At 44.3% G+C, this 22,270-nt stretch overlaps 1 protein-coding gene and 1 pseudogene across 3 annotated transcripts in view; both read right to left on the reverse strand.

Annotated features, from left to right (window-relative positions):
* The window catches only part of RAB11FIP3 (RAB11 family interacting protein 3), a 107,286-nt gene extending 86,720 nt beyond the window's left edge, over nt 1-20,566 (reverse strand). Inside the window, exon 1 of one of the 2 annotated variants that reach the window (XM_081089538.1) lies at nt 19,647-20,566. In XM_081089538.1, coding sequence (XP_080945664.1) covers nt 19,647-20,255 — 609 coding nt within the window. In that variant the 5' untranslated portion in view covers nt 20,256-20,566. The remainder of the gene's footprint in view (nt 1-19,646) is intronic. The other variant, XM_081089537.1, reaches the window with a different exon arrangement.
* LOC308518024 (small ribosomal subunit protein uS8-like) lies at nt 2,645-4,950 on the reverse strand (annotated as a pseudogene). The gene is made up of 2 exons: nt 4,680-4,950; nt 2,645-2,759 (listed from the first exon to the last, which is right to left on the reverse strand). The product of its transcript is annotated as a small ribosomal subunit protein uS8-like (transcript).
* Nucleotides 20,567-22,270: the final 1,704 nt, after the last annotated feature.

Consider the following 22,270-nt stretch of genomic DNA (forward strand, 5'->3'; position numbering starts at 1 on the left):
TATTGATCTGAGAAAAAGAGAGAGAGAGAGAGAGAGAGAGAGAGAGAGAGAGAGAGAGAAACAGTGATTTGTTATTCCACTTATTTGTACATTCATTGATTGCTTCTTGTATGTGCCCTGACCAGGAATGGAACCAGCAACCTTGGTGTATTGGAATGATGCGCTAATCAACTGGGCTACCCGGCCAGGGCTGTAATGAATTATTTTTAACAGATAAATAAAAATAACTTAGATTTTTTATTTTTTTAGTTTTACTTTCTAATATAGCAAAGATCAATAGATATAACTCACATAAACAAAGGCTCTTTGGTACTCAGTAACATTTAAAAATGTAAAGGAGCCCAGCCGGCGTGGCTCAGTGGTTGAGCGTTGACCTATGAACCAGGAGATCACGATTGGATTCCAGTCGGGGTACATGCCTGGGTTACGGGCTCAATCCCCAGTGTGGGGTATGCAGGAGGTGTCTTATCAGTGATTCTCTGTCATCATTGATGTTTCTACCTCTCCCTCTCCCTTCCTCTCTGAAATAAAGAAACATATATATATAAAATAAATAAAAATGTAAAGGAGTCTAAAATAAAAAGTTTATGAAGCAGTAGTCTAAGGCTTGAATGACCTAAACAAGGAATTTCCTGATCATCACAGTATGTATCTAACCAAATTTTTTATCCTCACTGAAGGATATGTTTGATTTGAGAGAGAGAGGGAGAGAGAAACATCAATGTGTGAGAGAAACATCAATTGGTTGGCTCCCATAAGTGCCCCAACCAGGAATTGAACCTGAAACCTTTTGGTGTTTGAGACGATGCTCCAACCAACTTACCCACCTGGCCCAGGCTGTATCTATAACCAAATTTAAATGCTTTCTATGTCACTAACAGTGAGAACAGGTAAATTTGTGGCTTAATCCAAACCCAAACCACAAATCTAATTTTATTGCACGTTGTTGATACCAAAATGTACAACGAAACCCCACAACTTCTGCATGTAACATCCCCTCACATATACCCAAATACTCTACAATAGCATCCACCTGACCACTGCCATACCAAGACAAAATAGAAAGCAGAAAATGTAGTTAGCCTGAAACAATAAAATAATTTTTAGGTACCCTAAACATTTCTAAACTCTTTCACACATTTACTCAAATCTGGACTTATCACATTTGAAAATTGTCAATAGGAAGGGAGTTCTCTCGTAATTTCCTTTTGAAGGAGTCTGTATGTTGAACAAGATATTTACATCCCTTATGGAGCACCATCCCTTGATAGAAAAGAATATGGTTAAATCACATTCCTAGTGTAAGAGGAGTTTGGATTTCCTATTTCAAAGAGAGGGGTCATTTCACACCCTGTGTACTACAACAAATGCTAGATTGGTTGTTTAGTTAAAAAGTAAAGCCTGTGTGCCTATGTGTAATATTCCTTTACTTATTTGGGACAAAGAGGTTTTATGTTTGTTTTTGTTGGTTGTTTTTAAGATTAATAAAAGCCACACAACCAAATGTACATTACAAGATGAAGTGTAGCTCTGGCCAGTGTGGTTCAGTTGGTTGTCCCGTATACCAAAAGGTGCCGGGTTCAATCCCTGGTTGGTGCCTGTGAGGGAGGCAACTGGTTGATGGTTCTCTCTCACACCAATATTTCTCTCTCTCTTCTCTCCTCTCTCTCTCTCTCTCTCTCCCCCCTCCCTCCCTCCCTCCCTCTCTTTCTTTTTCTCTCTCTCTCCCTCCCTTCCTCTAAGATCAATGTTTTTAAAAAATCTTCCCATATCTTTTTTTTTTAAATGTTTTTACTGATGTTTAGAGAGAGAGACAGAAACATCAATCAGCTGCCTCCTGCAAGCCCCCTGCTGGGAATCTAACCTGCAACCTGGGCACATGCCCTGACCTGGAATCAAACCAGTGACCTCTTGGTGCATAGATCAACACTCAACCACTAAGCCACAACCACTGGACTTCCCATATCTTAAAAAAAAAAAATGATGAAGTGTAGGTTATCATCACTGAACTTCCCATATTGTGTTTTTCCTTTTATTTTGAAGTATGTTGAACCCACTGTAAAATTCAAAGAATATAAGAAACAGCTATATATCCTTCCCCTAGATTCACCAATTATTAAAGTCCTTCCACATTTTATGTCTCTTTCTACACACGACTTTTTGTGTGGAACTATTAAAAGTAAGCTACAGACATCAAGATACCTCCCTAAGTCCTTCTAGCACAGCCGTGGGCAAACTACACCCGCGGGCCGGATCCGGCCCGTTTGAAATGAATAAAACTAAAAAAAAAAAGACCGTACCCTTTTATGTAATGATGTTTACTTTGAATTTGTATTAGTTCACACAAACACTCCATCCATGCTTTTGTTCCGGCCCTCCGGTCCAGTTTAAGAACCCACTGTGGCCCTCGAGTCAAAAAGTTTGCCCACCCCTATTCTAGCATGTACTTCCTAAGAACAAGGACCACCCTCCTTCATAATTAAAATACCATATGACACCAAAGAAATTTAACACTGATATTATCAAATATTCTGTCTATATTTAAATTTTCCCAATCATCCCTATAACAGCCTTTACAGTTTTGCTTTGTTTTCTTTTTTGCTTGTCTATTGAGGCATTTTATTTGCACATATGTATTACAGCTCTAGAAAAAGAATCCCAGGATTTTCCTTCTGTATTTTCGTCTGGCTTCTTCGTGGTCCATGATGCCCTCAGAGACTGTCAGTACAATGAAACCAAACTGATGGGACATATCTACACTAATAAAAGACAAGCATGCAAATTGACCATACCTTCGCTATGCCTTAAGCCACGCCCACCAGCCAATCAGAGCAACTATATGCAAATTAACCCAACCAAGATGGCCCCCGACAGCCATGGAGCAGGAGCAAGCAGGAGGCTTGGTTGCCCCAATGATGGAGGAAGCCAAGCTTCTCGCCTGCCGCGGCCGGCTCTGAGCTCCACTCAAAACAACAAAGTTTCAATTATAGAAGGTAAATAAATCCCAGAATTAAAAAAAAAAAAAAAAGGAGAGGCGGGGAGCTTCGGTTGCCGAGGGGCTTGGCCAGCCTGAAAACGGCCCTCAGCCCCTCATCCAGACTGGCCAGGCACCCCAGTGGGGACCCCCACCCTGAAGAGGGTGTAACCAGCTGCAAACAGCCATCAGCCCCTCACTCAGGCTGGCCAGGCACCCCAGTGGGGACCCCCACCCTGAAGGGGGTGTGACCAGCCTGCAAACAGCCATCAGCCCTAACCGGTTTGGCTCAGTGGATAGAGTGTCAGCCTGCGGACTCAAGGGTCCCAGGTTCGATTTCAGTCAAGGGCATGTACCTTGGTTGCGGCTACATCCCCAGTAGGGGGTGTGCAGGAGGCAGCTGATTGATGTTTCTAACTATCCCTCTCCCTTCCTCTCTGTAAAACATTAATAAAATATATTATAAAAAAACAAAAACCAGCCATCAGCACCTCACCCAGGCTGGCCAGGCACCCTAGTGTGACCCCACCCTGATCCAGGACACCCTTCAGGGCAAACCGCCGGCCCCCACACGTGCACCAGGCCTCTATCCTGTATAGTAAAAGGGTAATATGCAAACTGACCCTAACAGCAGAAAGACTGGGAATGACTGGTCACTATGACACACACTGACCACCAGTAGGCAGACGCTCAATGCAGGAGCTGCCCTCTGGTGGTCAGTCGCTCCCACATGGGGGAGCTCTGCTCAGTCACAAGCCAGGCTGATGGCTGCCAGTACAGCGGTGGTGGTGGGAGCCTCTCCTGCCTCCTCAGCAGCGCTAAGGATGTCCAACTGCAGCTTAGGCCTGCTCCGCGCTGGCAAGTGGACATCCCCCAGGGGCTGCCGGGCTGCCAGAGGAATGTCTGATTGCCAGCTTAGGCCCAATCCCCCGGGGAGCAGGCCTCAGCCAGCAGATGGTCATCCCCCGAGGGGTCCCAGACTGCGAGAGGGCACAGGCCAGGCTGAGGGACACCCGCCCCGGCCCCCGCCGAGTGCACAAATTTTTGTGCACCGGGCCTCTAGTCTATATATATAAAATCCTAAGCGACCGTTATGACTGGATAACTGGCTGGTAGCTATGATGCACACTGACCACCAGGGGGCATACGCTCAATGCAGGAGCTGCCTGCCAACCTCCCATGGTCCCTCCCCCTCAGCTGGCCAGCAGCCCTAATTGGGACTGGGTGAGAGGGCCAAGCGGAGGAACCCCATCCGTGTACAAATTCATGCACCAGGCCTCCTGTGACCCAACCATAAAATTATTTTCATTACTACTTCCTAACTGTAATATTGCTACTGTTATGAATCGTAATGTAAATATCTGATAATGCAGGATGGTCTTAGGCAACCCCTGTGAAAGGGTCGTTCGACCGCCAAAGGGGTCGCGACCCACAGGTTGAGAACCGCTGCTGTAGTGTGTTAGTGTGTGTGTGTGTGTGTGTGTGTGTGTGTGTGTACACATATATATATTTATTTTTTATTTCAGAGAGGAAGGGAGAGGGAGAGAGAGATAGAAACATCAATGATGAGAGAGAATCATCGACTGGCTGCCTCCTGCATGCCCCCCACTGGGCATTGAGCCCACAACCTGGGCATGTACCCTTGACCAGAATCGAACCAGGACCCTTCAGTCCGTAGGCTGATGCTCTATCCACTGAGCCAAACCGGCTAAGGCCATTTTTCTCTATCTTTGAGTTGCACATCAAATCGGAGGCTGATTATTCCACACTTACCTAACCTGCCTGTGAGGTTCACAATTTTCCCAGCTCTGTGGTCATCAATAATTTCAAATTCGCCAATGTAACCATGCTTCATCATTACAGTAAGAGACCAGATGATGACTTTGGAGCATGACCTAATAAGAACCTAGTGTTTGCCTCTTTTTGGCTTTACTGACACTCTTGAGAGCATCAGCCACGACATCCATGAGCACCATATTCAAGCACAGAAACATGGCGAAAAGTGCTGTTTTGTTTTCTTTTAATCCAGGATCCAATCAAGGGCCAGGAATTAGTTGTTATAATTCTTTGGTCTTCTTCAATCTAGAAGTGTCCCAACCTTTTTTATGACAGTGACATTTTGAAGAGTTCAGGCTGCTGATGTGTAGAATGCCTACAGTCTGGTTTTATCTGATATTTTTCCGACTATGTGACTCAGTTTAAACATTCTTTGACATCCAAAAGCACATAATCTATTATTGGGGAGTCTGAATTTGATCACCTGGTCATGGTAGAGTCTACCACAGCCATGGACAAACTACGGCCCGCGGGCCGGATCCGGCCCGTTTGAAATGAATAAAACTAAAAAAAAAAAAGACCGTACCCTTTTATGTAATGATGTTTACTTTGAATTTATATTAGTTCACACAAACACTCCATCCATGCTTTTGTTCCGGCCCTCCGGTCCAGTTTAAGAACCCATTGTGGCCCTCGAGTCAAAAAGTTTGCCCACCCCTGGTCTACCAGGTTTCTCCAATATAGAGATATCTTTTTCCTTTTGAAATCAATCATCTGTAGAATGATACTTTAGACTGTGTATCCTGTTCGCCACCCCAATCGCAAATGTTTACACAATGTTTCTTGCCAACCACTGATGATTGTTGCCTGACTCAATTATTTCCTTGGTGGTTGCAAAATACTGATTCTCTAAATCTTTCACTCTTTCTACTGTAACTAGCATTTGTCTGTAAGGAGCCCAATACACCCTTTGGAGTATCACTGGGACTGATTTTTACTCACTATGTGCTGTGAACTTTAAAATTCAGTGTATCCTTTATCATACCATCATGATTCTTTTTTTTTTTTTTTTTTTTTGTGCTCAAAATGTCCCAGATTTACCCAGTGGGAACCCATTTGAGCTGCTCCCGTTTCGGCATGTCTCCATCAATTTTTGAACACTTCCTTGCTTTCTGGTACAAAATAATCCAGGTTCACGTTGAATTTTGTCCGCCCAAAATCTGGACTATTTCTCCAAGGATCTTTGTTTCTTTTAGTGGGAAGTGATATTTGGCAACCAAGATCTGGGGCAAGGTGTACTCATAGCTACTAGGATGTCATTGCCCCCACACCCTCTCAGAAGACAGAGCTGGGAATTTTTTTTGAACATGTATTCATACTGCTACCTCTAATTTAAGTCCCAAGATGACAAGGTTCTTCCCCACCTTTTCCATGCCATATTTTTATCTCCTTTCTCCCAGAGAACTGTGGTTCCCAACACTAACCAGTATATTTACTCATTGGCACTATCCCAAAATATAACCAACATAATTTCAAAATTACTACTGCTGATCTATCAACAACAAACCTACTTTGTAGTTTACAAATCTTTTTCTTTAGAACATAATCCACTAAAGGTATACATAGCACTGTGTTCATGTGACTTGAATTATATTCCTATAGGGTTATATTATTAATCCAATAACTTCTAGGTTCATTTGTTTCTATTTTATTTTATTTATGTTATTTTTAAAGAGAGGGGAGATGTTTTATTTTTTTATTAAAGAATTTATTTTATTGATTTTTTGCAGAGAGGAAGGGAGAGAGACAGAGAGTTAGAAACATCGATGAGAGAGAAACATCAATCAGCTGCCTCCTGCACATCTCCCACTGGGGATGTGCCCGCAACCAAGGTACATGCCCTTGACCGGAATCAAACCTGGGACCGCTCAGTCCACAGGCTACGCTCTATCCACCGAGCCAAACCAGCCAGGGCCATTTGTTTCTATTTTAATTAAATTTTAGGTTTTTTTCTATTATTATTGCTTTAATTGTATTTTTTTGAGTATTTAGAATATTTGTATAGTTCATGCCCTTGACCGGAATCAAACCTGGGACCTCTCAGTCCACAGGCTGATGCTCTATCCACCGAGCCAAACCAGCCAGGGCCATTTGTTTCTATTTTAATTAAATTTTAGGTTTTTTTCTATTATTATTGCTTTAATTGTATTTTTTTGAGTATTTAGAATATTTGTATAGTTCAAAAGTCAAAATTATATAAAAAGGCATACTCAGCCTGGCCGGATCGCTCAGTTAGTTGGAGCACTGTTCCGTACCAAAAGGTGTTGGATTCAATTCCCAGTAAGGGCGCATAGCGAGGTTGTGGGTCTGATCCCTGGTTGGGGCACATGCAGGGGTGTCCGATGTTTCTCTCACGTCAATATGCATTGATATCTTTGTTTCTCTCTCTCTCTCTTCCTCTCTCTCTAAAAAATCAATATAGATGAAGTTATAAGCCAAACCAATGGACATGGACAACAGGGGGATGGGAGCATGAGTGTGTGTGGGGGAGGGAGGTTGGGGGTTAATGGGGGGATGAGGACACATTTGTAATACCTTAACTAATAATAATAAAAAAATAAATAAAATAAAATAAAAATTTTAAAAAAAAAAAAAAAGGCATACTCAGGTTTCACTCTTATCCATTATACCTTTGTCCCCACCTACCGGAATAAGTTATTTAAAATTAGTTTCTTGTCTATCCTTCCTGTGTCTCTTTTTGTGGAAGCAAATATATACATATTCTTATTTGCCCTTCTTTTATTCTTTTTTAATTGATTTCAGAGAGGAAGGCAGAGGGAGAAAGAGAGAAACATCAATGATGAGAGAGAATAATTTATCAGCTGCCTCCTGCACACCCTCTACTGGGGATCAAGCCCGAAACCAGGGCATGTGCCCTTGACTGGAACTGAACCCAGGACCCTTCAGTCTGTAGGCCAACACTCTATCCACTGAGCCAAACCAGCTAGGGCTCCCCTTCTTTCTTATTTCACATTCTTTCTTTTTCTTTTTTTGTTAGTCAGATCCTGCTGGCCCAGGCCTGCCCTGGAGCCTGTGAGTATGGAAACCTCAGATGGGTTGAAGATTATGACTATATGACCAGGAGGATAAGGGCAAGGAGATAGAGGCCTAGTCTGGAGATTGGTAAGGTATGGTTTCTTACTCTACCTGTGAATTCCTCTTCCTCTGAGCTGAAGTCCATCATTTAGGGTTCTGGGCCTCAGACCCCTCACCTTTTTTAAAAAATTATAGTAAGTTGCCGGAACCGGTTTGGCTCAGTGGATAGAGCGTCGGCCTGCGGACTGAAAGGTCCCGGGTTCGATTCCGGTCAAGGGCATGTACCTGGGTTGCGGGCACATCCCCAGTGGGAGATGTGCAGGAGGCAGCTGATCGATGTTTCTCTCTCATCGATGTTTCTAGCTCTCTATCTCTCTCCCTTCCTCTCTGTGAAAAATCAATAAAATATATTTAAAAAAAAAATTATAGTAAGTTAACCATTTTAAAGTATACAGTTCAGTAGCATTAAGTACATTCACATTGTCATACAACCATCATTCTTACCCATCTCCGGAACTTTTTCATCTTCCCAAACTGACGCTCTACCCATTAAACACTAACACCCCATTCCCCTCCCCTGGGAACCACCATTCTACTTCCCATCTCTATAATTTGACTATTCTAGGAGCCTCCTATAAGAGGAACCATACAATATCCATTCTTTCTTACCACATGTTATGTGGTAATTTGTCCTTATTTCCCCCCACTCAATATATCTTAGAAATCACTCCCTACCAGTTCATAGGAATCTTGCTCTTTTATTTTTGCAGCTGCACAGTCCTCTGTTATGTGGATGTACTTCACTAATCCTGATGGCCTTTGGGTTGTTTCCATATTTTATATCACAGATAATACTGCCATGAATAACCGTGTGCACCTGTGGTTTGTATTTATAAATAAAGGTACATCCTAGAAGTGGGCCTGTTAGGTCAAAGGATAAATGCATATATAGATACTACTAAATTCCCCTCAATGAAGACTGTACCATTTTGTACTCTCACTAGCAATATGAGAGTGTGCCTATTTCCCAAGAGCCTGACCAACTGAATGTGTTCATGCTTTGCCAAAATGATAAGTGAGAAATGCTATCGCAGTGATTTTAATTTGTGTTCCTCTTATCATGAGTGTAGCTGAGCATCTTTGTTACCAAGCAAGGGTTCACTGCCTGATGCACATAAAAGCCAATAAATACTATGGCACCAGCTTTTAAGAAAAGTCTTTATATGTGAGTTGACTGGTAAGGAGAGAGGAGGCAAGGTTCAAATCTATCTACTTCGATCCAAGATTTGGGACAGGATTTTAAGGGGTTTCACCAACAGATCTTCCTGGACAATGGACCCTTCACTTCTGAAGGGATTCAAGTTCTGGCCAGATTCCAGTCCTTTGGTTCTGTGGGGAGAAACAGTCAAGTGTTCACAAGTGCTACTCACAAATGGTGTATCCAAGGTTTAAACTTTGGTTCTGGGTCTTGTTGGAAACAGGATAGGACCAGTTTGAGCTGGTTCTGCAGTTACATTTTTGTTTTGTTGTGGTTTTTGTATGTCTAAGGGCTATTTGTATATCTTTTTCTGTGGAATGTCTTCATATCTTTTCCCATTCTCCTATCAGATTCAGGTCTTTTTTCCCTTTGACTTTTAAGAGTTTTTATATCGGCCTTTCATCTGTGACTCATGTTTTTAAAAATCTTACCTAAGAACACATTGGTCAGGCTGGCTATGCCCTCCTGAATCTTCTAGATGAAGATCTGAGGTGCCTTCACTGACATAAGGAGGAAGACCAGGGATCAGACTGTACACATAACCCATAGACGTTAACAGTGCTCTGAGCAGAACCAGGAACCTAGCCACCCTCTGCTTAGATCTCTCCCACAGTTCACAGCTTTCTAGCCATCCCTCATCTGTATTTCAACTTAGAAAAATGTTCTCACTGGCTGAAGTTTTTTTGTTTGTTTGTTCGTTTTTAAATGGTTTTTATGGGAGAGTTATTTTTTTTATATATATTCCATTGATTTTTTACAGAGAGGAAGGGAGAGAGATAGAGAGTCAGAAACATCAATGAGAGAGAAACATCGATCAGCTGCCTCCTGCACATCTCCCACTGGGGATGTGCCCACAACCCAGGTACATGACCTTGACCAGAATCGAACCTGGGACCTTTCAGTCCGCAGGCTGACGCTCTATCCACTGAGCCAAACCGGCCTCGGCATCACTGGCTGAAGTTTTTAAAGGACACTTTAATAGGCTTTCAAAGGAAATTCTAATTTCTCTAATCGATGTGGATTTTTACCTATTTGTATTGAGGCTCAAGCAATCTATTAGTAAAGATTAAATTATTGTTTAACTTTTTAAAATATAATTAACCAGTTCACTGGCAGGCACCTTAATCTAAAAAAAAAAAAAAAAGTCCTTGGAATGTCCATGGATTGCTAGAGACAGTAAAATGTTCTGTTTACTGTCCAATGATTTACAGCAATGAAGGTCTTTATAATCCTGAACAATTCCTCTTGTCAAAACAGATAAACCACCTAGCCAACAGTCTTAGCCAACAGGTACCACTTCATTCATAACCTGAGTTTTAGGCTTTAAATTGATTAAACTTTCTTAAAGAGAAATCAGAATAAATTATGTTAAATGAAAAACAGTTCATCATAAAACCCTCGGACAACAACACTGATAACCTCCCAATACCATGAAGCCCTAGCTCAAAACAGAGATATAAACCGGCACGCTCACTTTTGACTACAGCAAGTCTACTTACAGGTGAGCACAGAAGGCTCTAACACTTTAGTAAAAGTTTTATAAAAGCATCCAACAAAACGAAAAGTACAATAGATCATTTAACAAACTTAAATCTTTTGAAGACATGGGTCTTTAGAAAAATAGCTAGAATTTCAAGAAAATAACTAGAAGTTTTAGAAATAGCAAGTTTCACGTTATCAACATACAGATGATGTGTGCAAAAAGTACTTAAAATAATGCAGTGATAGTGTTTCCTCTATTTACAGCTAATAATGCTAAAATGTTACTTGGCCCTTCAGTTTGTCTCATATTTTAGAGCATCCATCCATGACACCATGCCCACAATGTCCCTGCAAAAAAGGACACACCACCCATTCCAGGCCTGCAGTTATTGGCTCACGGATCAGCTTGCCCAGCAGGAGGCTTATAGACAGGAAACTAAGACACCTGTTTCAGCAGCATAGACAAGACTTGGCTCACTATTAGCTCTGGTTTTGAACATAAAAAACACAAGAACACAGTTGTAACTAGAGTAATACCAACTTGCCTAAAACAAGCATGTTAATATTTGGACAGAAAAATAAAATTGTACCTACTGAAAAAATGTATTTTCTTTACTAACCATAATACTGAATCCCTTTAACCTAATCTACTAGTCTCATGAACTTTTTAAATTACAGGGTAAGTGTAACACTTTCTGCCAGGAATTACTTAGAGTTACTTATTAGATATTGATGAAAACACAATGGCCAAATGGAAGCCAACCTTCAAGAATTATAGGCGCCCTAGATGGTTTGGCTCAGTGGATGGAGCGTCAGCCTATGGACTGAAGGATCCCGGGTTTGATTCCAGTCAAGGGCAACATGCCTGGGTTGTAGGCTTGATCCCCAGTGGAGGGGCATTCGGGAGGCAGCCAATCAGTGGTTCTCTCTTATCATTGATGTTTCTCTCTCTGAAATCAATATAAAATCAATAAAAATATTTTTTTAAATATTTTTTATTGATTTTTTACAGAGAGGAAGGGAGAGAGATAGAGAGTTAGAAACATCAATGAGAGAGAAACATCGATCAGCTGCCTCCTGCACACTCCCCACTGGGTATGTGCCCGCAACCAAGGTACATGTCCTTGGCCGGAATCGAACCTGGGACCCTTGAGTCCGCAGGCCGACGCTCTATCCACTGAGACAAACCGGTTAGGACAGTAAAAATATATTTTTTTAAAAAAAAGAAGAATTATAGGCATTTTCACCCAGCCACTGTGGCTCAGCGATTGAGTGTCAACCCATGAACCAGGAGGTCACGGTTCGATACTTGGTCAGGCCACATGCCCGGGTTTCAGGCTCGATCCCCCGTGGGGGGTTTGCAGGAGGCAGCCAATCAATGATTCTCTCTCATCATTGCTGTTTCTAATCTCTCTCTCCCTCTCCCTTCCTCTCTGAAATCAATAAAAATATATAAAAAAACTAAATAATAAAAGATAATGGAAAATTTCTTTTTAAAAATGTATGATGTAAGGCATGGTGAATCTTTAAAAATAAAAGTTTATATTACATTGGAGACTTAGCAATTATCACTTTTAAGGGCCACATAAGTCTTCAGTGGATGCCTAATTCTTTGTCTGATATTTCAATTATAACTAATGTTTAGACTCTATTTCCAGAATTCAAACAAAATAACTGCTTGGAAGGGAAGAAACCCATGCTTACCTCCCTTTAGAACAGTGGTTCTCAACCTTCCTAATGCTGCGACCCTTTAATACAGTTCCTCATGTTGTGTTGACCCCCAATTTCATTGTTACAAATTGAACATAATTAAAGCATAGTGATTAATCACAAAAACAATATGTAATTATATATGGGTTTTCCGATGGTCTTAGGCGACCCTTGTGAAAAGGTAGTTCGACCCCCAAAGGGGTCGCGACCCACAGGTCGAGAACCGCTGCTTTAGAAGCTTGTTCGTGTAGTCTACATGGAATTAAATTCTTCCTATATGTTAGCTCCTACATTGTAATAATCCCTAACAAATCTGAATCTTCCTGGGACAAGTAAACCCTAGACTTCCCTTAAAGTATACACCTAATACCAGAGATCTTCAATTTCAAAAAATTGGTCAAAAAGCAGGTTCAAAATAACAGATATTGAAATCATACAATTTTTGTACAATGAAGCATTTATTATATACATTTTAATTTACATACTAAATACTTAAGTAGCTATCTTTCTAGATGGCATTATAGTGATTCATAGTTTTCTGATATTGCTTACTGATATTTACTTTCATCTTTTAATTTTTTAATTTATTTTTAAATATGAAACACTTTACGAATTTGAGTGTCATCCTTGCACAGGGGCCATGCTAATCTACAGTTTCCTTCCAATTTTAGTACACGTGCTGCTGATGTGAACATTACTTTGATCTTTTTAAGCAATGAACATCTATTAAAATGACTTAGCTTCTACCCAATGATCTTAATTGTGTATTTTTATACACAGTCGTGTGTGTGTGTTGACAAAAACGTTGAGAAGAGCCCCACCAGTATGACTCAGTGGTTGAGGGTTGAGGGTTGAACCAAGAGGTCACTGGTTCAATTCCTGGTCAGGGCATATGCCTGGGTTGTGGGCTCAATCCCAGGAGGGGGTGTGCAGGAGGCAGCCGATCCATGTTGATTTTTCTCATCAATGTTTCTCTCTCTCCCTCCCTAAAATCAATAAAAACATATATTTTTAAAAAGTCCAGAAGGCCCTAACTGGTTTGGCTCAGTGGATAGAGCGTCAGCCTACGGACTGAGGGGTCCCAGGTTCGATTCCGGTCAAGGGCATGTACGTTGGTTGCGGGCACATCCCCAGTGGGAGGTGTGCAGGGGGCAGCTGATTGATGTTCCCAACTCTCTATCCCTCTCACTCCCTCTCTGTAAAAAAATCAATAAAATATATAAAAAATAAAAAATAAAAGTCCAGAAGGAAATGCACTAAAATACTAACGGTATTTTTATCAGGATAATGTGATTGTTAGTCATTTTTTGTTTTATATTTTACTAGTGGCCCCATGCATGGATTCATCCACATTGAAAGGAAAGTAATTGGAAGAAATATTTTATTTATTTTTTTCTTAAATATATTTTATTGATTTTTTACAGAGAGGAAGGGAGAGAGATATAGAGAGTTAGAAACATCGATGAGAGAGAAACATTGATCAGCTGCCTCCTGCACACTCCCTACTGGGGATGTGCCGGCAACCAAGGTACATGCCCTTGACCAGAATTGAACCTGGGACCCTTGAGTCCGCAGGCCAATGCTCTATCCACTGAGCCAAACCGGTCAGGGCGGAAGAAATATTTTAATACTGCTATTTGCCCTTTCTCCCTCAGTGCCTGGTCACTGTCTGCGGGGTGATTGGGCCCTTGTTCACACCTGCCTTGGCCTGGTTCACCTGCTCCACCATCCCGCAGTGGTCCCGCTCTCATCAGGGTCCATTGGGGACAGCAGTGCCTCCACTGCTGCCCGCTGCCAGCACCCGCCACTTCTGCACCGCCCCCTGTTGGTCAGCGCCCATCATAGCAAGGGGTCAAACTCCCAGTTGGAAGACTGCCAGAGGGGACAATTTGCATATTAGGCTTTTAGTAGATAGGATATCTCTCTGTATTTTCCAGGGTTGCTTTTTTTTAAATAAGCATGTACCCTGGCTGAGTAGCTCAGTTGGTTAGAGCATAATCCCGATACGCCAAGGTTGCGGGTTCGATGTCCAGTCAGGGCACACACAAGAAACAACCAATGAATGCATAAATAAGCGGGAAAACAAATCAATGTTTCTCTCTCTAAAAAAAAAAAATCAATCAAAAAAATTAAAATAAGCACATGTTATTTTTATAATATGAAAATGACTTTTTTTTTTAAATATATTTTATTGATTTTTTACAGAGAGGAAGGGAGAGAGATAGAGAGTTAGAAACATCGATGAGAGAGAAACATCGGTCAGCTGCCTCCTGCACATCCCCCACTGGGGATGTGCCCGCAACCCAGGTACATGCCCTTGACCAGAATCGAACGTGGGATCCTTCAGTCCGCAGGCCGACGCTCTATCCACTGAGCCAAACCGGTTTCGGCAAAAATGACATTTTTTAATACACTAACAAAATTGCCTATGATCAAGCATATAAAGAAACATTTCTGGCCCTGACCAGCATGGCTCAGTGGTTGTGCTTCAGCATATGAATCAGGAGGTCATGGTTTGATTCTGGGTCAGGGCACATGCCTAGGTTGTGGTCTTGATCCTCAGTAGGGGGCGTGCAGAAGGGAGCAGATCAATGATTCTCAATGTTTCTCTCTCATCATTGATGTTTCTATCTCTCTCTCCCTCTCCCTTCCTCTCTGAAATCAATAAAAATATTTATTTTTAAAAAACCATTATCTGTCTTTTACCAATTCATCTGACATACAGACCAAGAGATACACATACAAACACACTCACACACACAAAACAGAAGCTCCCACATGCACCTGCTCTCACATACTAGGTTCATTCTCTCACACACACTAGCTCCCACATGACCTGCTCACACAAGCACTCATTCTCTCACGCACACAGACACGCTCACACACTTACATTCAAGGCTAGGGTAGAAACTAGAAAGGACACTGAAGCACCTAAAAGGTGCAGCCAAAAGAAACAAAAGGTGCAGCCAAATGTCCCTAGAGACTTCCAACTCCTACCAGCAGCGGTACAGGAATGAAGAGCAGGAGACCTGAGTATCAACACTTCCCTCAGCAGCCTACTTTGCAAGTAAGAGGACAGACAATGCCTACAAGGTTACTGAAGGGCATTCATTCTGTGCTTCGATGTGTAGGGTTCTCTGGAAAGGATCAGTGACTATCAAAATGTAAATGCTTAAGTTAGGGTAATAATACAATATGAAGATAATCTTTACAATTAATTCCTTTGAAAAATAAAACCAAAATAAATCAATCACTTCCACAATGCTCTTAGAATGTATTCTATAATTTCTGCTTTACAATGAGTTAGTGGTGACTATAAAAGCATCAGTCCTCTCAGTATGAAGGGATTGTGTTGATGAGAAGTGATCAAGCTTTAAAAAAAAACAACCGATTCCAGCCCTAGCCGGTTTGGCTCAGTGGAAAGAGCATCAGCCTGCAGACTGAAGGGTCCCGGGTTCAATTCCAGTCAAGGGCATATGCCCTAGTTGTGGGCTTGATCTCCAGTGTGGGGCGTGTAGGAGGCAGCTGATCGATGATTCCCTCTCATCATTGATGTTTCTCTCTCTCCCTCTCCCTTCCGCTCTGAAACCAATAAAAACATATTTTTAAGAAAACCTATTCTAAGTTCACAACTAGTGCCGGGGTGCACTGAGTCCTGTTTCACTGAGAAAGCTCTACAGTAGTCCTCTTTCTCCTTTCCTCTGCTGATTCCTGCTAACACTGTTACATTACACCACACCTGATCTATCACCAGATGAGGTAATGAGATCCCAACACACCATGACATTGCTGAAGAGGGACACAAAAGCCATCTGTATTATAAATGGGAGCGAGCTGCTTATATTAAAATTTCAGCTATAGCACTTAAATAATTTAAAATGTTTTTTCATAAACAGATTACATAAAAGATACTGAACATGCTACCTTTGAAAATTTTGAAATAATCAAGATAATCTATTTGTTATCATCGAGGACAGTAATGTGACCAGCCTAAGAGTTTCGTGCACTCAATATTTTGAAATCTCAAGGTGGAAAGTACAAAAATTTATGGTTTTATTGCTGTTATCCAGTTTATCTAAATAGTTTCTAGGGTTTTAAAAAAAATCATGAAATGTTTTTAAATGAATTCTTATCTTTTAGAGATATATACTGAAATATTTACGGATGAAATAATATGTCACATACGTGCATCAAAAATAAAAATCCAGGGGTGCCCAGCCAGTTGAGCGTTGGCCGATGAACCAGGAGGTCACAGTTCGATTCCTGGTCGGGGCACATGACCAGGTTGCAGGCTCGATCCTCAGTGTGGGGCATGCAGGAGGTGGCCGATTGATAATTCTCTCTCATCACTGATGTTTCTACCTCTCTCTCCCTCTCCCTTCCTCTCTCTGAAATCAATAAAAACATATTAAAAATATTTTTTAAATAATAATTCAGGGGTGGCGGGTTTACCGTTGAACCAAGACTGGTGAAACTGAGCAATGGCTAAGGAGCAGGGAGATGGGGGGCGGGGGGGGGGGTGGAGTCATTAGACTAGCCTTCTTCTCTCTCTACTTTTGTATATGTTCAAGACTTTTCACTTAAAAGTTTAAAAATATTCATCATGAGGTAGAATTCTTCTCTTTTCTCTAAACTACGTCACTATCAGAGACTATTTCTTCTTTTTGCTCCTCTATAATGTACTCTGATAATGGACTTGGGAAAAGCAAGCCTAAATCATAATAAAGGATAGCAAAACTTATACACACACAAAAGTCAACCTTTCATTACGCTGTGAATTACCTGCTCCAAAACAGGAGCTCTCCTCCACCATCCCAGGGAGCTCATTCAAGTCCAGGTACTTAGATCAAGTCTAACACTGCTTCCTCCTGAGCAGTCTGGGAGAGCAGACAGAAGGGGCAATGCCACAGGCCTCCTTATACTCGTCTATCCCCACTAAACCCAAGCCTTACCACCAAATTTAAAATTCCACCAGGACCTATCAGGGCAAAGAATTTCAATTCATTTCTACTTTGAAATTACAAGAAAGTTCAGCCCCCAAATAACAACTCAAAGTTTTTCCCACTGTGTTCAATAAGGACAGTCACAACACAACAAAAGGTGTTTCTCAAATGAAAAGGGTTTTATGGAAGTCAGTAAGATGAAACTTCATGGGAATATTTTGAGACACCAAATCTAAGAAGTTGAGAGCCATCTAAAGATTATAGGTCAAAAGACCTAGTTCTAGTCCTTGCTCTAGCACTGACAATTTCATTTGTGGGGTGTTGGGAATTATTTAAACTTTCTGGACTTCTGTTTCTTACCTGCAAAGTGAAATGAAGCCTATTACTACTTCAGAGAAAGGTGGTGATGACCTAGTGAAGACATAAATGAGCCTGATATAAGCTGTAAAGTACTTTATCAAAGCCAGGTTATGGTGAAAAGAAAAAAGAAAAAAAAAAACGTGGTATTTTTTAAACATGTTTGGTGTAATGAGAACGGGTGTGCTTGGAGAGAAGACACGTCACACTAGCAAACACAACCAAGGTGCTTTCTGACCCAGGGGCAAGAAGGAAAAGTATCAAAAGAACTTGGACCAGCAATCACAATCCCTTCTAACCAGACAGGAAATTATACCATATATCTCTCTGCCCATTAGACTAGGATCGCGAGCCACATGCGGCTCTTTGGCCCCTTCAGTGTGGCTCTTCCTAAGCCTTAGGAGTACCCTAATTAAGTTAATAACAATGTACCTACCTATATAGTTTAAGTTTAAAAAGTTTGGCTCTCAAAAGAAATTTCAATCGTTGTACTGTTGATATTTGGCTCTGTTGACTAATGAGTTTGCCGACCACTGGACTAGGACATAGGAGACGCATCTGAGCAATGTCTTCCAACTAAGAGCTTAACAAAAGCAGTACAGTGATGCCCACAGAAGCATGCACATCTTTCTGGGCTCAAGGGACAAATGGGAGGGTGGGAGGAAGCATGGACCTCTTATCAAGGTTCCTTTTTTAAAATTTCTTTATTTTTAAAATTTTATTTATGTATTGACTTTTAAAGAAAGAGACGAAGGGGGGGGATGGGGAGGGGAAACATCGACCTGCAGTTCCACCTACTCATGGATTCCTTGGTTGTGCCCTGACCAAATCAAACCCCACAACCTTGGTGTATGGGGTCCACGCTCCAACCAACGGAGCTACCCGGTTCTTAATGCTGTGTCTGACACCCTAAATATTAGGATGTCAATTTTACCTCTTTTCTTAAAGATCTCTTGGCTTCAACGTGCATATGCACTTGAACACCCACTTAACAAATGTCTGCATGTGTTGAGAAGTCAATAAAATACAAAAACTAGAAGATCAGCATTTTAGGGATTTCTTACTACTAAGTGAAATATTTAAAAGTGCACACCGGTAACCTATTTGCTGTCTACCCAGTTATTACCAGAACACACACAGCCGTGCTGTAGTCACCTGGAACTTCCATGAGTGCTGAGACAGAGCGGAAGGGCTGCTCTCCCAGAGCAGCTCAGCCCTTGGAGACTGCGTGGTACCGGTGCCACCCTGCACTGTGCATTCCCACTGCTGCCTGTCCACACATCTCACATCTCCTGCAAAAGTGGGGGTGGCCCTGATGGAGTGCTGCTCAAGTCTGTATTCACCAGCCCTAGCGGGATAGTTCAGTTGGTTAGAGCATCCCCCCAATACACCAAAGTTATGAGTTCCATCCCAGGTCTGGGCACGTACAAGCATCAACCAACCAATAAATGCATAAATAAGTGGGAAAACAGTAAGTGGATGTTTTTCTCTCTCTCGCCTCTTCTCTAAAACCAATACATTAAAAAAAAAAAAGAGTGTGCACTGTCTCCCAAACAATAAAAGATGTGTCTACCGAGAACATAATGCCCAAACGGTGTCTATTCGCATGATCGTAAGTAGCCAAGCGCAGCCTGGGCTTTGAGATCTGAAGGAATGACTTCCTTCAGCCAAACCTGACCTGGGAGGCACCGCCAGGCACCTCTTCATTCAGGGAGCTCTTCCATCAGGCAGCTGGGCCTGTCCTCATGCCAGGACCTAACTCCCCTCGGTTTAGGCAAGACCCAGCTCGGGTGGCGCGGGACCGGGGGTGGTGGGTAGAAGGGGGGCCGCAGTGAAAGAATCTGACTCCCTAGAATAGAACCTCTTCAAAGGAGGAAAAGAAGCTTTAATAAAATCCAACCAACAGTAAAGGCAGAAGCGAATAAAAAGAACGTGCGGGACCATGGGTCCTAACCGTGCATTTCCCGACCACCGAGGACCGCGTCGGCCCGGAGGAGGCGCCCAGGGCCAGGCTCCCACGCTGCGGGCCCGGACGCGCTCGCCGAGTTACCTGCTCAGCCCCGTAGACCGTGGCGAACTGGACGAAGTCCTCCATGCGGACGAAGCCGTCCCCATCCCCGTCCAGGGCATCGAACACGGTTCGGAGGCGGGGGCCGTCCTCCGCACACCCCGCAGGCTCGCTCGTGAGGGAGCGGGTCCGGCTTAAGTCCGAGGGCAGGTGCGTGTCCACGGGACCCACCTCCAGCGTCAACTCGCCCACCGAGGCCGAGGGCAAAGAAGGGAAGAAGTCGACCTCGCCCCTCCGGTGGGGGCTGTCGCTCAAATCCTGCGCGCGGAGAGACGCGCTCTCCGGACAACTTTGGGAGCCATAGTCCTCTGACTCTTCAGTCCAGAAAAAAAGCGGGCCGAGTTCGGTCAACTGCCGATCGGGGTCGGGGTCGGGGTCGGGATCGGGGTCGGCGGCCTGACTCGGCAGCAGGTACGAAGCCCCCAGAGCCCGACCGGCGCTCAAGCCCGCAGGGTCCGGCGGGCCCAGCCCAGGGCGCGGGGCGGGGTCGGCGGGCGTAGGGGCGGCCCCCGGCCAGTCGGGTCCGCCGGGCTCCGGGTCGGGGCCCGGGCCGCCCGTTGGGGAGGCCGACCGGCCCGGCTCCATCTTCATGGACGCGACCCGGGCCGCGGCGCGGGCCCGGGAGACCAGTGGTGAAGCGGGCGGCGCGGGCGGCAGACAAAGGCGCTCAGGGCGCGGCGGCGGGCGCGGGCATCCCCGCGGCGGCGCGGGCGTGCGCGCGCGGGGCTCCCGGGCTGCTCCGGCTGGCGCTCGGGCCCTGCTACGCCCTCGCCCATGTTGGCGCCGCGCTTCAGCTGCCCTCGGCCCCGCGGCGCGGCGGATGACGGCCCATGGCGGCAGGCGCTGGGAGGGCGCGGAGGAGGACGCGGGGCGGCGTGAGGCCGAGGGGCCGAGGAGGCCGACCGAGAGGACGCCGAGGAGGACGCCGAGGAGGGTGAGGAGGTAGGATGAGACGCCCGAGGTACCCAAGCGAACGCCGCCGCCCTTGCCCCGCCCTCAGCCGGCCTTACGTAAGCACGCCCCGACGCGGCCCGGCCCCGCCCCCCACCGACTGGCTATAAAAGGCGGGCGGTGGGCAGCAGGGTAGCGGAGCGGACAGTCAGCACCCGGTGTGTGGGCGCTTATGCTCCTGTTCTTTGCCGGGCCCCAGCCTGAATCCCGGCCCTCGGACTCAGGAAGAGGCTGTCTTCCGAGGCTGCAAACGCGTACTTGATGTCACCGCCTGGGGGTGCGGATGAGTAAACTGCGCCGAGAAGAGAGCGGAAAACCGAAAGTGCACCTGTCGCACAGGGCCTGAGTCCTCCCGGAGCGTAAAGCGCTCTCACACACGGATAAGCAAAGAACACGATCCTAACGGGAGGGGTAATGCGCGCGGCACTGAGCGCAGCCCCCGCATGGTACCGCCTACCGGCGCACCTGCGCTCGCTGTGGCCGCCCGGCTCCTTCGGCAGCCCGCACGCACCCGCTCCGCAGACGCCGGTAGCGGAAAGAGGTCGCAGGCGTGCACAGAGGTGGGCACAGAGGTTGGCAGAGGCAGGGGCTGGTCCGCGCGGTCCCTTTCCAAGGACTGGAGAGCCCGGGAAATGCTGTGTATTTTCACTTCTAACGGAAGGCACAAGTGGTTAAACACAGATCTTTTTTAAGCCTATGAAAAGTGTTTTTCACAGGATGTAGAGTTGATCGCCAGTCTGCAGTCAGGCCTTCCCTGCACCGTGGCTGTCTTTGACAACTAGCATCTGTTTCTCGAGCTGTCGCTTTCATCAGCGAGGACACGGGACGACAGACAGGAACATGAGTACCCTGCAGCAGGCATGAAAGTGGAGACATGCTAGTTAGAAGCAGGTGAGCTGCCGGGCCCCAGGCGAGGTGCTAAATTTAGCCTGTAACTAAATGTATCGAGGGAGTGTATGAAATGATATTTTTAAACGCTGTGGGCACCCAAATCAGATATGTTTCATAAGCAGCTTTGGCAAGAACCAAAGGAAACTGAACCTCTGCTTCCAAGTGTACAGTGTTAATTAACTGAGTCATCGTCCATGACAAAATCCCAGGGTACCGTGGTATGGGATTTTGTGAGGTTGGCCTTGGAAAAAGAAAAGCAAGGAATTCCACCCTCCCCAACTATATTCTCAATATCTTTTAAGAGCTGTATGCTGCCCTAACCAGTTTGGCTCAGTGGATAGAGCGTCAGCCTGCGGACTGAAGGGCCCCAGGTTTGATTCCGGTCAAGGGCATGTACCTTGGATGCAGACACATCCCAGTAGGGGGTGTGCAGGAGGCAGCTGATCGATGTTTCTCTCTCATCGATGTTTCTAACTCTCTATCGCTCTCCCTTTCTCTCTGTAAAAATCAATTAAATATATATTTTTTTAAAAAGAGCTGTATGCTCTACTCAGGAAGATTCTGTGTTCAGAGAAAAAATACCATCTCCAGTTTTGGCAAGAATTCGAAATAGGACTGATGCCTTTGGCCAAATACAGTTTTCCGAGGTAGTTATAGTGATGTGTCAGCCTTTCTAAATAAGGGGGTTAATGTGGGTGAGGTGAAAAAAATATATATCAGAGCTGCATGCTGGGGAAATAGGCATTCCTCCTGCTGCAAATGCC

This window comes from Myotis nattereri, assembly GCF_964212035.1.
Source record: "Myotis nattereri genome assembly, chromosome: 4".
NCBI classification, from domain to species: Eukaryota; Metazoa; Chordata; class Mammalia; order Chiroptera; family Vespertilionidae; genus Myotis; species Myotis nattereri.